The 17,245-nt window shown below is 40.2% G+C and overlaps 1 protein-coding gene across 3 annotated transcripts in view; it reads left to right on the top strand.

The window, feature by feature from the left end:
* The window catches only part of macrod1 (mono-ADP ribosylhydrolase 1), a 105,418-nt gene that overhangs the window by 60,043 nt on the left and 28,130 nt on the right, over positions 1-17,245 (top strand). For all 3 annotated transcript variants that reach the window (XM_026358070.1, XM_026358071.1, XM_026358069.1), the window contains exons 4-5: positions 585-614; positions 13,072-13,188. In XM_026358070.1, the coding sequence (XP_026213855.1) occupies positions 585-614; positions 13,072-13,188 (147 nt within the window). The remainder of the gene's footprint in view (positions 1-584; positions 615-13,071; positions 13,189-17,245) is intronic.

Raw genomic sequence — 17,245 nt, 5'->3', positions numbered from 1 at the left:
CTAAATCTAGTGCAAAACAATGTATTTTGTAAGTTGATAAATGTAGAAGTCTTGTGTTTTGTACGCCAAATTTACAAAGGATAAAATTTGTGGCAATGAAAATTAAAAGTAAAAAAACAAGCACAAAGATCTCTGTTACTAAGAGACGTGGCGTGGAACAGAAACAGCAGCTGGTGAAGGTAGAGCTGATTTCAACCACTCCATGTACTGACAGGTGGTTAATATACAGTATAACAATACATCATCATCTATTACGATATTACTGGATATTTATACTAAGAATCTACATCTGCAAAGGGTATGTAGTAATTAAAGCTGTCAGATAAATGCAGTGGAGTGGAAAGTATAACATCTCCCTCTGAGTTTTTTAAAAGTAACAAAGTAGTAATACTTCAAAACGTACTAGTCAAACAAGTATTTAATTACAGTACCATCAATGCCACATTTTATGTTGCTGTAGCTGAGATTTGGATTGTATTCATCACTATTTTCATTCTTGAATATGTTTCTAGCTGTATGGCTCTGATTGTAATGTGTGCAGACATCTTTTGTTCATAAATATTTCTTTTTTGTCTGTCTTTCAGCCAACAACACTCTGCTCGGTGGAGGTGGAGGTAAGTCACAACCTGTCTGATCCATTGGTTGCGTGTGCTTGCGCTTGCCAAGATACTTGTAGGCCTCAGCTCATATCAGTAACACTGCTTTGTGGTGCAAATAGTCTTTCCTGGAGGCAAACTATTATAAAATGTCAAACTTCTTCTTTTAATCAGGTGATGCAGTGCAGTTTACTAGCCAGTCAGTGTATGTGTGACTGTTTTATGTCCTTTGTGAGGTGTGTCTGTATTTTCTTTGTGTTTGGTAGCAGGTAGCTCTTTGTTGTGGCAGGTGTTCAAGGTTTTTTTGCATGCAGCACAGTGTGTGTGTGTGTGTGTGTGTGTGTGTGTGTGTGCGCAGGTGTGAAGGCAATAGTTCATAATTTATGAGCGTGTTGTTGATATAAACAGTCATTTTTCAGTGCATTGTTGACTCAGTGCTTTGCTGCGTGCATGATGTTGGACGTCCGTGGTTAATCGATACTTGTGATAAATCTGTACTAGTAATGCGGCAGCCACGTTCGCTTAAACACGGACACCCACACGTGCACACTCACACACTCTCCACTCAACCTGCATGTGTTTGTTAATGCTTGCAAATGTGGATGCTGCTGCGTTTGCCTGTGGTTGTTTTCTTTTTCTTCATTTGGACAAACAGCTTTAGCCTTTCAGACCAGCTCACTTTGCTGCCATTTTTAACTTTCCAATTTATATGTGTGTGCTTTTGCTTTCTAGTCTCCATGGAGACATATCAAGTGGCACACCTGTATGTGTGTGTGTACCTATGTATATGTGTGTGTGCGCATTCATATGTCCATTCATAGCAGTGCATTTGCCTGCCAAAAGTACATTTGTTTGCCTCAAGTGTTGTGTTGAAGCTGCAAGTCCTTAGTGCCCACATGGGCTCCACCCATTCTGATATACACCAGCTGAGCCTCGAGCCATAAAAATGGACTGCGCACTCTTGCGTCCCATGGCTTCACGCGCGTACACACATATGCACCTCGAGCTCTACAGAATCGTTTGATGTTGTCCTGAAGTCTCTGATGAGTCTACAAAGACAGATGGTTTCTAGGCTGTGAGTGTGTGTAGGCATCAGACTATCTGCATTAGTGCCTACGTTAAACATGTATATATTCTTTACTTTAGTTTGGATATTTAACGTATGTTATTTCGTTAAATTTAACCCCGGCATCACTTTTAACATCTGTTTTAATGTGGTCTACTGGCTGGAGGAGGCCACATATTTAATAGTCATTATCTCTATCTGTCTTTTAATCTGTCTCTACACAACACTGTGCCAATTTCTCTCTTGCTCAGTTGAGTTCCCGCATCTCTTTCTTATTGTATTTATTTTCCTCTCGCTGTCTCTCTTTCCAGCTCTGTCCTTGGGGATTTGCAAAGGCAGACAGAGCCTACAGTAGGTGTTAATTAGAGAGAGAGGTAAGGGTAGAGATGGGGGCAAGAATGGAACAAACAAGAGAGATGGGAGGGAGATGATGGTTAGAGCGAGAAGACAAAAAGACAAAAGCAGCGAAGGTCCAATAGGGTTTTTGAGGCAGTCACTGGGGATAGACAGATGCAAGATCCGAGCCGAGTGGAATAAAAACACACAAAAATCATTCAGTATACAGCTCCGAATGATTTGCCAAGATTACACTCTGCAGCGTTCATTCAGCTGTAGTCCATGTGTTTTTGTCACCAGAGGTGAGGTAACAAAAGGTCTTTACAGTGCTTTACTACTCAGTCTCAAGGGTTCCTAGGTAAATGTCATTCAGAGAGATCAAACACACACCTGCCGACATTGTTTTTGCACTTCAATCTAGAGGAGTGCTGAGCTGAGACAGCGCATCAACAACAAACTCAAGGGCAGGAAATTAACCTTTTTTTATGTCCATTGGCTGCAGTTGCTCATTTATTCCAGACCTTATCTGCCATTTCAACGTTTCACTGCTTTGATTGATTTCCCGAAATGGAAAAGAAAGCCTAGATCATGATTGGGGGTTCAGTTCGCTAGACAGGTACCAAAAGCTTTATATATATATAGAAATGCATTTATTCATTTTTTTTGAATGAATGCCATTAAAATGGATTGAGTACAGGACTCATGCTTTTTAAGTCTGTATTTGGATTCCTTCTAGGTCACCATATGTCAGTATGTGCCTTTGGGATGTGTAGTGCATTGAAGAGCTTTTCCACAGGTTTGTGGTCTGCACAGAAATATCACCAGTAAAATTTAAGCAATGAGGATGAGAAGCTGAACCTATTTGCTGCATTTCAAGCCACAGTAAACAGTCTCTAAGGCTGAAAACGGCAATGTCCTATTTAATTTGTAGAGGAACCATGCACGTTGTCAGCACAGTTTAACATGTGGGTCCGCAGCATATGAACCTATTCTAGTTTACTGAACCTGGAGCTACCTTGTTTTCATGCTTTGTTAAGGAAGGAAAATGTCAGCTTGAGCAGCTGCAGAGACGTAAAAACAGATCAGTTCTCAGTAACATTTCAGCTGCAGTACAAATATTTAGCTATAAATCCACACACGCTCACACATGACCAGCGTTCACTTTCTTTCTGATAGATGTTGGTGTCTTGTAAAAATGTCAGAGTTCCAGAAGGATAGGTTGGGCTTTTAACAGGTCAATATTAATCCAATAGTCAATGACATGTGCATTGATAGAGTTATCAGTTGATCTAATCATTCGTCATTTATCATGTAAAGGTAAGAATTGCTGTGACCCTAAAGATGGCTCTCCATGACTGAATTAGTTTACCTCACAGAAGATGTAATGAATTTTCAAATTAAATGGACAAAGAAATTGTACTTAATGTGGATTGGTCACATTTGGCTGATCTGCTTAATAAGAGCAGTATTGACACCAATTGTGTTGGACTATTGTATTTGCTGTATCTTCCAAAGTTACATGCAGCTGGTGTAGTGCCAGGGTGAAGATATTAATTTTATTTTTCTTACTAAGACTCAGCAAGAGCAAGACGAAGCATAATTTTAGCTTCAGCTTTAAGTACAGTCCTTGTTTTTGTACCGAAGGACTGTGAATTAACTCCCCCATCATTTACAGTGTAGTCACACTATGAAGGTCTCCCTTCTGTATTGACCATGGCCGCATTAACTTGTTAGACAACAGGACGTAGGTGAGCTTCTGGTTTCTGTTAACCATCTGGTTCTGCACAATATGTGTCATGTATACTGTACAATTTTGCTGTGTGCTAGATTAATTTAGAAAACTGCAGCATGTAAACCCAAAACTGAAGTAGTGATTCGTAGTAGATTTTGTCACAGGGCCCCTCTACTAACCTAACGACCAGCAAATAATCATAGTTATCAGTAATGTAGTGTGTTAGTGGGGTGTATTCACAAACATGTTTTCTATAAACCTACATACAGTGGAAAGAAAACCTATGTGAACCTTTTGTCATGAAATCATGATCTGATCTTCATCTTGGTCAAGTATCAACAAATATAATGTGCCTAAAATAATAACATAAAAAAACTCCTGCTCTCTTCAAGTTGTTCCATAGCATCTCTCTTGGGTTGAGGTCTGGGCTCTGACTTGGCTGCTCCAAAAGGCAGATTTTGTTGTGTGTTTTGGGTCATTGTCCTTTAGCATCACCTAACATTTACAGAGTTTCAGCTGACGTACAGACATTCTCACATTTTGTTGAAGAATTTTTGATACACTTGGGAATTCATCTTTACCTCAATCAATGCAAGCTTGCCAGTCTGGGATGACGTTTTTCATAATGATATGCAGTGCCCTTTTTTACTTTGTAACCCTTTCCAGCTTTATGTAAATCATCAATTCTTGATCGTAAATCCTCTGAAGCTCCTTTTGATGAGGCATGGCTCACATAAGCACATTCTTCTTGAACAAACTCAAAAAATATGTGAAAGAGTGTTTTTTTTTGTCAAAGTAGCTCTAGTCCACACATAAAAACCTTTTTTTTTTTTAAAAAAAGACTCCAGATATGCTAACACCTGGCTCCAGTTAGCTTTTTGAAAGATTATATTCTTTTTGTGTCATTATTTTAGGTACATTATATTTGTTAATACTCTTGACTTAAATTAAAATAACCTTTTATGACAAATTATTGCAGGAAAGCACAAAATTCCAAAGGGTTCACATACTTTTTCTTGCCACTTTATATCACACCCTAGTTGACGCATAGTAAATCTGGATCTATACTTAAGGAATCTAGTGATTATGCTTAATGGTACTCCTCCAACTGTGTAACTGCGTACACATTTTCAATTTACATTAAGATGCTAAGCAGTGGTGACTTCCAGCATGTGTGTATAATTAGTTACATCCCTGTAGCTTCTATTTCATCTCAACACTGAATAGGAGTTCATGCTTTGCTCATTGATTTACTGTGTTAGGCGAGCCTTGGTTGTCGCTAGCAGAGAGTAGATGTGTGTAACTCTTTACAACACTACAGTATATACGTATATAAAAATAGGTTAAGGTTTGGGGCACTGTAGCATTGGTCTGTAATTCAACCTCTGAAAGTAGGAATGATTACAGCCTCCAAAAGGTACATAAGGCATCCCTGTGTTATAATAAGATTCATGTTAATAAAATCTGAACCCGTCCTTTAAGCACAGGCACAGCATCACATCAAAAGTCATTCTTGCAGCAAATGGAATCATCTATTTCAACCCCTCACCTGCTATGATGTGCTGCACTTGTATAATAACAACGGACTGATCAGAAACACACTTACAAACACACACACAGCTCGTCTCAGCGCAGCGATCCTGCAGTGGGTCTGTGGAGCGGATAGGATGTGGAAAAGCCATGAAGACTATGCATATATATGGTCGGTTTATGTGTTTGAACACATTCCAACACAACAGAAAAATGATCTCAATTAAAATGTTATCCATTTTAATTTTCTTATTTCATAAGAAAGAAGGGAGAAAATCCTATCGTCCTAAAAAGCCAGGTTGAATTTGTGTGTGTTGACATCTATAATCAATCCTCCAGAATAGGGATCGGATTTGATACAGTGTTTGGTTGTGCACCATGTGTGTCTGCAGCCCTATTCTTCTCTGGGTTGAGGAGAAAAATGCAGCCAGAAGATAGGTCTGTCTGCTAGCCTTTCAGAATGAATAAACAAAAGCGCATGTATTGTGAATGAAGAGAGAGAGCAGAAGATTGGTTGTGGCTTGCAGAGCACTTAGCGTATACCTTCCACATACAGACTGCGCTGTTTCAGCTGCATACATAAATTCACCTGTTAGCAGCAGTCATGCCCGTCTGTGTGTGTGTGTGTGTGTGTGTGTGTGGATAAGTTCATAGCATTGGCATTTAACTGGTTGCTGTGAGTTCCTGTGCGTGCCTGTTTAAGGTTGTGTGTAGAAAAGTGCATACATACATCTGTGGGTGTGAAGCACTGTGCATGTGTGCATCCACCACCAGACCCATCCTAAATGTTGCCTTGGCAACAAGCTGACTGAAGTAAATGAGTGTCCTGGCTCTGCTGAGGGATTGTGGGAAAGCAATATGCCAGCGTTCCGCCCCATTAGTTTGACGGACAGCCTGTTTGGCCTATAAGAGGTCAGCTGGCAAGGGCAGCCATATTAGTATTCCATAGGAGAGACCTCAGGATTGGTTTTAGTCTAGTGTCAATCTACCTGTGTGTGTGTGTGTGTGTTTACTAGTTTGTCTGGGTGTGATTGTGTGGGTGGGTGGAGGGGGTTTGCAGGAGGTAAAGCTTGTACTGGCATATAATATTGCAAGCTACTGTGTGTGTGTGTCTGTGTTTGTTTGTGTGCCCTGCTGGGGGTTGCGGGCTTCTCGCCAGGTAAGCATATCGCCAATTATCACTTCCCTGTCCCCTGCTTCTCTGGCGCCCTCCCTCTCTCCCCCAGCGTCAGTCAATACAGAGCCTGTGAGGGATACGCGATAACACCTAAACTGGTCAGCCGCCTGCTCAGCTGGCTGGTCACTCATCTAAAGAAGCCAAAACACTCATTTCTACCTCCCCTTGCTGTGTCCATCCATCTATTGCATCCTTTTTATGCTTTCTTTTTTCTGAACACTTGCTTAACATTCATCTCTTCCTGTTTTGCTTTTAGCCTCCCTCACTCTGTTCACCCATACATACTTTTTTACACTTGATCCCCATCCAAATCCATTTCTCTTTGTCCAACTGTGCTCTTCAATCCCCTATCTTGCCCTTCTCTGTCTCTATGTGTCTCTCCATCTCTTCAATTTGTTTTTTCATATGTCTGATTTCCTTGTACACTAAACTTTAGTTGCATTAAATGTTGATATGATATTTTGTATGGTAATGAAGGCTAATTAATGAACGTTGTTTTTTTTTAAAAATGGAAATTAGTTTGACGGTTCCTAAAGGATTTTTTTGTCTCTAATAATATAAATTAAATTCATGACTAATTCATTATAATCTGTTGATGTCTGTTGGTGGCATTAGGTGCAGCCAATTACGGCTGATTGTTGAGTAGTTCAGGTACTCCATTTGCATGTGCCAGAGTCAGTGGAGTATGAACAAGTATCTTTTGACACCACAGCGATGCTAATTTGGTTAGGGCTTTCCTTGTCTCCACTGTCTAAATGAGGGATGCATCAATACAAATACATGTTACTGTATATTATGCCAATATGACTTTACAGTCTCCAAAGGGCAATTGATTTGCTGTGGAGGATAAAAGAAACATACTCATTAGGGAAATTAAAGCCATCAGACATGCCATCCACAAGTGAAAACAGTTATATCAGGCAAATATCACACACAAGCAGGCTAAAGCTGTGTTTGTTTTCAGACATTTAATATGAATTCTGATACTTCTACTCAGTGAATGAGTATATGGAGAGAGTAGTGTTGGACGTTGGAGTATGGAGGCTACACATCTGTCACTAAAAAATAATGTTATTAGTTTTTTGAGTGAAAAACTGAGTGACTGTGGACACAATCTATATCCACTCTAACAGCTTAGTTGCAGTGGTGCTGATGTAATGTCAGGATACTATCATAAGATAAGATAAACTTTATTAATCCCCAAAGGGAAATTCAGGTAGTCTTGCAGATAGAAAGATAGTAAAAGTAGCTAGTGTTTGTCTGCTGTTGACTAGGGTGTTGTAGAGTCTGATGGCTGTGGGGATGAAGGATCTCCTGTACCTTTCAGTCCTGCAACGCAGTGAGGTGAGTCGTCCATTGCAGCTACCTCTCTGGTCCATCAGTATGTTGTGTAGGGGGCAGTCAGTGTATTGTAGAATGGTCTTTGTCTTTTTCTGTTTCTCCACCACAGCCCCTAGTGAGTCCAACCGCATTTCAGTTACTGAACAAGCTTTTTGTAATAGTTTCTCCAGCCACCTTGCACCCTTCTGCTTTATACTCCCTCCCCAGCTAACTACAGCATAAAACAGCATGCTTGCTCCTGTAGTTTGAACATTTGTAGCATCTTCCTGCAGATGTCTAATAACCTAAGCCGCCTTAGTATAGCCTTCATCTCACTAGTGATCCATGGTTTGTTATTTGGGAAACAGTGCACAGACTTTGTAGGTATAACAGTCTCTACAGAGGTTGATGTAATTTGTGAAACAGTCAACCTGTCTGTCAATTTCCGTGCTCTTTCTTTCTGCTCCCAGCAATATGTTCCCATCTGTGCATTTAAAGCAGTCCCTCAACACTAAGACTCAACAGGTGACCATTTCCTGACTTTGATAATGGTTGTTTACAACAGAGCTGCAGTAGGACACTTTTGTTAAGGTGACTTTCTTATAAAAAGTGTAGTATAATTCATCCAGTAGTAGCTGTTGACATACTTCTCTCAAAACCTTAAATATCAGTGGTGCTATAGTCATTAGGATTCCTCTGGGCACCTTGGATACCAGAACCAAATTCAATGATTCATCCACAGACTGTGGAAGTGGGGTGCCAGAGGGTCTGTGGCCTGGGTAACTTTTGGAATATGATATACACTAATATTTTTAAGAGCAGGAGCCTAAATTGAACCTGTGTGTTTTCTGAAATCGTGTACCTTAAATGAGTAAAACGTTTGTATTTATCACCCACGGTCTGCAGCCTTCTCAAACGTTACTCAGTAATAAGTCCTATGTCTGTTTCATGCACATACCCTCCACCCCCTCCACATACCTTGAAATTGTAAATCTGTGGTACATGGATCCATCTAATAGTCCTAATAGTTTCCTTATTTCACAAAGCAAAATATTTTATGAGGAAAATGTTTTTAATTCAGTCGTTTCACCCTCACCAGCAAGATCAGAGGGATTTTGTTCTACAGAAGTAAGAAAATATTGATGCTTGCAGTCACAGTTCATCCTTGAGCACTAATACACCTGAAGATATGTGTCTGTTCTGAAGAAGTTCAACTACTGCAGCTTTACTTGCAACGCATTTTTCATTTTCACTCCCCTCTGCTCATGAATTCCCCTGTCATATTTCTGACTGCATTGAAGTGACAGAACAGTGTCTGAAACTGCTCAGTACCATGCAGTGCTCATGCTGAGCTATTACACCGGCTCCCACAGAGTCAGAAGTTACCACAGTAAAAAAGACAGCTTACATGGGCCTTCTTCACTGAATGCAGTTAGAGGGACATTTCTCTACACTAGAGCCAGAGTCACAGCGAGGTTGAAATCGCGTACAGTAGGGTATTTACACATCCTGCTTAATAGAGTCTTCTCTTCTCTTCTCTTCTCTTCTCTTCTCTTCTCTTCTCTTCTCTTCTCTTGTAATGACATTATTTACAGCTAAATAAACATGAAGTGTGAAATTTTAAAAAAATAAAAAAACATGAAGGGCACTGCAGTAATGTCTCTGTGTATCTTCATGAAGGACCGACATGGGTCTAACTAATTTCAGTGGAGATTATTGACTATCTCAGTGGGGGGGTGGCCGATGGATATGAGCTCCACTGAAATCCAGGAAGTAGTGCTGTAATACTGCAAACCTAACCTGCAGGAGGTAACATGGGGGTTAACAAGCTCACAAATTTGTAAATTAAACAGGGATTTATCACATCTTTCACTGTCATTAACCTCTGTTACAGTCCTCACACTTCTTCCTTGCTTTGAAGTCTTCACCTGCAATTATAAAACAAGAATCTAACCAAATGTTGTGAAATAAAATAGGAGAGTAAAGTAAAGCAAAGGAGCTGAGTCAGTTAACGTCCAAAGCGAATGTGTCTTGCTCCCTTTCATATACGCATGAATGGGCAGCAAATCTTTGGTCTGACTGCACCACGGGGGGACAGCCTGCATAAACAGTGTTGCATTAAACTGAGGAGAGAGGCTTTAACGTGCACAAACAACACCTTGTGCACGCACACACTATTTATCTCCCCGTCGAACACAGCATGAAACAAAAGTAAAGATATTGAGGGTTTATGTTTCAGTTCAATTTCTGCTTCTTTTCTCTGATTGTGTTTTTCATGCTTGTTTCCTTATCTTCCTCTAGACTATTTTTACATCTGCTGCCCCCCCTTACTCCCCTCCCTACTTTCCCCCTTTTTTTTTCCATCTCTTCGTCACATCACACTTGTTCTCTATTTCAGACTTGGGCTGCTTCAAAGTTAGTGTGTGTGTGTGTGTGTGTGTGTGTGTGTGTGTGTGTGTGTGTGTGTGTGTGTGTGTGTGTGTGTGTGAGAGAGAGAGAGAGAGAGTGAGACCTCAAGGACTCTTCACACACACATACACACATTAATACATCTGTGTGACACGCAAATACACACAATCAGTATTTCACTCTCTCACACACACAGACACACAGAGTTTGAGCGTGGTATCTGAGTGTGTTTCTGTGCACCCTGAGGAGGTAGCCAGCATTCAGAGCTTGGCTTTCACACTCTCACACTCGTGCTTAGCTCGCAGAGTGGCCCAGTTCAACATGGCACAGCATGACATGGCACACTACAGCTCAGCGCTGCATGCGATATGCCAACTTAACACAATAGCATTCAGATAACACCAGACCCCTGCCTGAAGATACTAAGTTTGGCGAAACACACCGCTGCAACAGCTGGTCTGTATACAGTACAGTCAGACAGAGATAAGAGCTTCAGGCCAGCACAGTGGGCTGTGACATATGGATGATACTATTTTCACCAAGTGGTGAAGGGTCACATGGTGCAATGGAAAACTTATTGTTGACAGATGTGTTTTATTTTGAGTTAATTATGAATAGTTTATGCAGACATTATGCCTCAGTATTCTTGCAAAACTAGTCCTGATATTTGTCTCTGAGCAGTGACATTTACAGTATATACTACTAATTTGTTTTGCCTGCTACATTTTTGGGGATCTTAATTGCTGCCTGGTTAGTGCTGAGTGGTTGAGAAGCACTAGAGTTATATACAGCATGCAAATCATAGAGCGGTGGTGGACCAAAACAAGCTCCTGATTGACTGCCTGTAACACGGCTTGTCACAAAGTCTAAATCAAATCTAAATCAAATATAAAAGAACACTGGTGATTCATACGACTGATGCAATTATACAGTGTTAAAATGTTGCTCTGCAGAGATTAAATGAAATGGGAGCTGGTGTCGTTTTCTCTCCATTCTTTGATGTTTAACTGTGAGCCATCATCTTATTAGAGATGCTGTCTCAACAATTATTCTTATTTTTGATGTATTTAAATCTATTGTTACTACATTTTCTTTGTTTCAAGGATGCATTAGAATAAATTAAAACCTGCTAACTTGGGACCACATAGAATTAATCATAGCAATAAGGCTGTTGAAATCAAGATTGCATGCAGCAATACAATCCCTAGAATAGTAAGGCCAGGTTTCCTGTGCACTGACGACAGAAGAGTCAGAAAACCTTTTTTATTTACATTTAACTTTTAGTACAATAAACAATATAGATGATAGTACCTTTTTTATTACATGAGCCAAATGTTAAGTTAGAAAAAGCACTGGGACATACAACTAGAAGGTGTTTCTTGTTACCCAGGTGTGTTCTGTTACACTGATTGTTTAGACTATAATTAGCTCTAAATTTCACCTTGGGTTTTTACCTGTGAAAACTGCATTTGTTGTTAAAAAGTATAAGGCAACATGAAAACAAGAGAGCTGAAGACATTGTGGATCTGAGAAAAAAGGGCAAATCAGCTGCATTCCTCAGACATTGGGTACAGACAATACGCTAACTGAGTAATTTAGATTTTGAAAGAAATAAATCACTTTTCTACTGAGCAACATAACATAGAACAGGTCAGCAAATGGAAACAGCAGCAGCTGATGACAGAAATAATGTGAGAGCTGTAAAAATCGTGCCGCAAGACAATGATCCAAAAGATACTGCAACTCATCAAAGGATTACATGAGGGGCAAGAGGTGAAAGGTTTTAGACTGGCTAAGGTAGTTTTCAGACCTTAACCAGCTGAACAACTGTATGATTCACCAGCTGAAGAGGAGATTGAAGGGAGAAATCCCCAAAAACCAAACAACAACTGGAGGAGGCTGCAGTAATCGCCTGGAAAATCATATCAAAAGAAGAAACCGACAGTTTGGTGATGGCTGTGAGTCAGGCTTAGTCTAATATAAAAGGGCCTTCCTATGTGGATGTTCTCCATGTGACTGTGTGGGTTTTCTCCAGGTGCTCTAGCCTCCTCCCACAGTCCAAAGACATGCATGTTAGGTTAATTGGTGACTCTATGGATGTCGGATATGGCTGGATGGACTTTAATATACCTTCAAAGTATCTGTTAAAATACATATGCACAGTTGAATCTGATACAAAGGTACAATTTTCTGTGTTGTTTAATGTATTGAAGTATAAATATCTTAAAATAAAAAAATGAAGAAGTTCTGGACTCTTCATCTTTTGATCTCAAACCCAACTGTCTTCAGTGTATAACAAACCTAAGTGAATTGGTCGTTCCAACACATTTGGATGGGACTATATGTCTCACTACAAGTGGTGCAGCGATTCAGAATGAAACTGTAATTGGCACAGCTGTAAAATTGCTTTTCCTGCATCATTGCCCTCCTGGAAATGAACACAGTCACAGTCTTTAGATGTGGCGGGGATCAAAGATAGATACATATTTCTGAATATTATGTAGATTTATGAAAATGTAATTAATAAAGACTAATTGACCAAAAAGTCAGAGTCAGCTGAGTCTTTAATAACACATTAAATTGAGCAATTAACTAAGGCACTAGCCCTAAAATCCATTAAATAGACTGACATACAGAGAGACAGATGCTTTGACTTATTAAAAGGGAAAAAAAAGCAGGGTTTAGGGTGAAAAATTAGCAGCCTGCAGAAGTAGAGAAATTCAGCTGTTCAGCACTAATACCAACATTATCCAGTCCTCCAGCACTAATCTTTGACACCTGTAAATGTGTCTGCTGGACTTCAAACAACATTTAGTCTCCCTGTAAGAAGTCAGATTGCAGGGGATTCACAAAACTAGGCCAACTTGCTGAATTTCCTCTCTCCTCTCCTCTCGCCTCTCTCCAGTGGACGGGGCAATCCACCGTGTTGCTGGTCCGATGCTAAAAAAGGAGTGTGAGTCTCTCCACGGCTGTGAGACCGGAGAGGCCAAGATCACCGGCGGCTATGGCCTCCCAGCAAAGTGTGAGTACAAAGTGTGTGAGTGTATTTGTAACTTCCAGCTCCTCCAGTGAGGCTGAAGAAAAATGGGTTAAACAGCTTGATGAATAATGAAAGATGAACAAAAAATAAGGGAATTCTGACATTTAAATATGGAACAGTAAAGTTGTTTTATTTATTTCCAATTAAAGTGTTTTTTGTTGTGGTTGTTTTGTTTTTTTGTTTTTGTTTTTTTGCAATGAGTAGATCAGTTTTCTTTTTCAGCCACAGCTCAGCCGCCAACAGAAACTCATCTAGGTATACATAATAATGTCACTTACTGCCATTCCATTTATAGCGAAGTAAATGGCACTGAATTATTAAGTGGCACTCCACTGCAGCGTATATAATGTGATGAAGCTGAAGATTCAACATGACAGGAAAAGCTCTTTTAGGTGTTTTAGTTTAGAAAAAAAAAGTGTTCATCCAGTTTTCCTGATGACTAAAACGCAACACGTGACTCCAGATAGGTCATCGGTTCACGGTGTAGAGTTAATAAGAAGCTGTCACTTTATTTTGTTTCAGAAAGGTCAAAACTTGTGACTCGTGAGTTTAAACTCTAAATAACAATGGCCTCATCATGCTTGAGGACATTAATCAAGTGAAGTCTTCATTAGCTCCTAACTCATTCCAGTGCTGATGTGTCGTTACATTCTGCTTATCTTTAAATCTGGCTAAATATAAGTAGACATAGTAGTGTTTTCACTATTATTTTGGTTCATTTTGATATTTTGAAGAAACACTGGGTAGTTAACATGAGCAGTAAAAGATGCCGTGATGAAACAAAAAGTACATTAACAGAAACAGTTAGGAGTTACCTCTTCTGCCTGTGGTGCTGTAATAAACCAGTATGTTCACTCATTTCCTATTTGCAGTATTTAACTGTTAACTGCCATCTTCAAATGACAATTCAATTGAAGATCATATAACAAAGACGTTTAGTAAATGCTCACATTTGAGAGACTTGATCCAGCAAATGATTTGGCATTTTTTTTGTATTAATTTTCTGTCATCCAGTTATTTATTTAATGTAGAGCTTTCCAGTTGTTTTGGCTTGTGGCCACTTCAAATTAAGCTCGATTGCATAAGTCAACACCCCCATGTGTAGACTTATACAATCAAGCTTAACTTTCAATCAAAGACTCAGATGATTTACTTTAATGTCCCTGAAGACATAAAATTAACTAGTGATTTAATGGCACAACAATATTTTTAAATGTAACAATAAAGTAAGTAAACACAGCTTGAGTATTTTATTCAGTATTCTGTTATGAAAGACTTATCTGTGCCCTCTTAGAGGGCTTCTTGACCTCCAGATTGTGATCTAGTGGTTTAATCAACTGATTCATTTCCACTCTTCTCTGAAGGGCGGTGCTAAGTATGACACCACAGCAGTGATGACTTAATACAGAATGTGGCAAAAAAAAACTAAAAGTATTGAAGTATGAAGGATTCAGTTTATTTTGTCAGCTCATCTCAGGGCCAGAAATCGTCCTAGGTTGAATTAAGGTGTGGAACTCTGTCAGTTTTACACATCAAAGTCTGTTTACAGCTCCAGGGGAGTGACGTTACTATTGCGTACGTGAAAAAAAAAGTTGTATAAAGGCTTTTGTGGCTCCAAAGGGATCTGTGCAAAATCTGATAAACTGCCTCAAGTGAGTCTGTTGGTTGGGTCTGAAAAGTTTGAAAATGAAAAAAGGGTCTTGTGGATGTTAAAAGAAGGGAGCTTATAACGCACTCCTCATCTCTGCTTGAGACGAGCAGCTTGATGGTACATTATTAGCATAAAGCATCCACATCTCTGGCTGAACAGTCAGTGGTCAAGTTGCATTGTGGGTATTTTAGGTGACAGTTTTTGACAAGGAAGAAGGATGTGTGGAATAAAAAAAACAACTGCTTGTGGTCATGCTGCTCTGATTTTGTTCATTTTTATTCTAAGCTATCCATCATGGGTCTGACAGTGCAATGCTAGCCCAATAAAGTACTCTGTAAATGCACTTGTATTGGTTTAATTCATCATAAAAGTCTTGAATTGGTTAGATGTTGAATATTAGAGGACCTAGGTCTCATACTGGACTCACATTGAATGCTGTTTAAAGCATTTCTATGCCACCACATGACATGTTTCCACTCCGTCCACCTCCAAGCTTAAATATGATCTTTTGTCAGGAGCAAATCACGATATTTTCTGACACAGTAACAACACGCACACAGCATCATACTAATAGGTATTGCAGTAGTGCACTAGCTGAGCTTTGTACATTATAATGACCACCCAGGTATAAGAGAGATTAAAGGAAGTCTGAGACTGTGTGATATCAGCTTATAGTCCTACGGAGAATTTAAGTTAACAAAGGAAGAGAAAGAAGGAGAGATGATAGAAGTGAGGAGACAGAAGAGAGAGCAGGACTAAAAGGGGAAGATAAAGAAGTAATAAGAGAGTGGTAAAACAAAAAATAATAACAAAACAGCGTGGGGGAGGGGACCAATGTGAGACGAGCTGAAGACAGGAGGGAATTAGGAGGAGATGAGTTCTCACGTTGTCGGTTCTCTGTCGATTCAGTTGTTTAACTTTGATGATGTTAGCTGTAATTTTCTATGTGTGTGACAGGATATTGCTGCTTGTCACTATGTGTCTTTATGTGTGCACATTGAGTGTGTTTGAGCTTGTAATTGTGTGCATGTCTTGCTGATACACTATGATACTCTATGCATACTGATTTGTTTACTTAGGTGCGTTTTGCATTAAGTGCAGAGTATCAGTGTGTACTGTACAGTGTGGGCTGCCTGTCACGTCCTATCGCTCTCTTACCTGTAACTATCTGTCAGCATGAGACCTGTGTGACTGACTATGTTTCTGACTCACTGACTGACTAACTCTGTGTGGGTGTGTGTGCAAGCCTTCCTGCTTTTGCATTCATGTGTACGTGGCCGCTACGCAGCATGTGGCACGGAGACTGGCTCTCTCCTCCCAGACAAAATATTAAGTCCCAAGAATAATTCAACATGCGTCTGCTTCAATGCTTAAACACTCACAACGGGGCTTGATTACCTCTCAGCAGGAGGAAGAGAGAGGCGAGACAGCAACAACAGAGAGAAAGCAAAGGAGGGATAACAAAGCAGGCAGAGGGCTATGTGAAGGCGGAGTGTTGCCGTGGAAAAGAGAGAGAAATGAAAATGAAACTCGACAGGAGAGAGACAGAGGTTGAGAGACAGGACCAGTCTCAAAGACAACACTTTGATCTTGATTTGTATGGGCTTGCCACCAGATGTGGGATTTCAAGAGCATCTGACTCACAAGTTGCCAAATGGTCCAGAGGACCTGCTGTCAGCCCTCCATGCAGAGTGTCCGTCGATGATCCTGCAGCCACTTCGCCAGCAGCATCCCAGTACTGTAACCTAGCAACACCCGAGCACATGGCACACTACTGCTGCTGTTTAGCAAGAGTCGCATGCAATTTGGGATGTTGACAAACGACAGCTGGGAAATTTCAAGCAGGTCCTGGTTAAATTCACATATTAACCAAAACTTAAAGGCAATTAAATCAGCAATCTGTCAACTGAGGGTCACACGAGTCACTGTAAATAAAGTCTTGATTAGGACTGGAATGTTTTGAGATCTGTCTGTTTGTGTGTGCACAAAATTAGTATGTTGCTCATTTGCAAGCGTCAAAATCATTGTGCACTTGTGTAGGTGTGTGTTTGTGTTTTGTCGTTGCCAGACAAGGGAGCATAGGTCGAATGTGTTGTTCAGGTGACGTAGCACCCCAGAGCTCACCTGTGTACCGATAAACACAGCTGTAACCTGGCTAACCTGTTCCCCAGCCAGCCTTCGCTCCAAACACACCAAGATACAATATCGTGACACGCTGGGGACGACAGGAACTGGGGGCGGGACTGAAGAGAATGAGAGAAACGCATTACCAACTTGAGGACAGGAACAAAATCACTATTCACATCCAGTAAAAGACGCTCAGGGCTGTGACGTCAATGCAGAGATTTACAGACACCTAAAATCTTACTTTGGTGATCAGCTATATAA

The sequence above is a fragment of the Anabas testudineus genome, chromosome 10 (genome assembly GCF_900324465.2).
Source record: "Anabas testudineus chromosome 10, fAnaTes1.2, whole genome shotgun sequence".
Classification (NCBI taxonomy): domain Eukaryota; kingdom Metazoa; phylum Chordata; class Actinopteri; order Anabantiformes; family Anabantidae; genus Anabas; species Anabas testudineus.
This window is presented reverse-complemented; position numbering and strand designations above follow the sequence as displayed.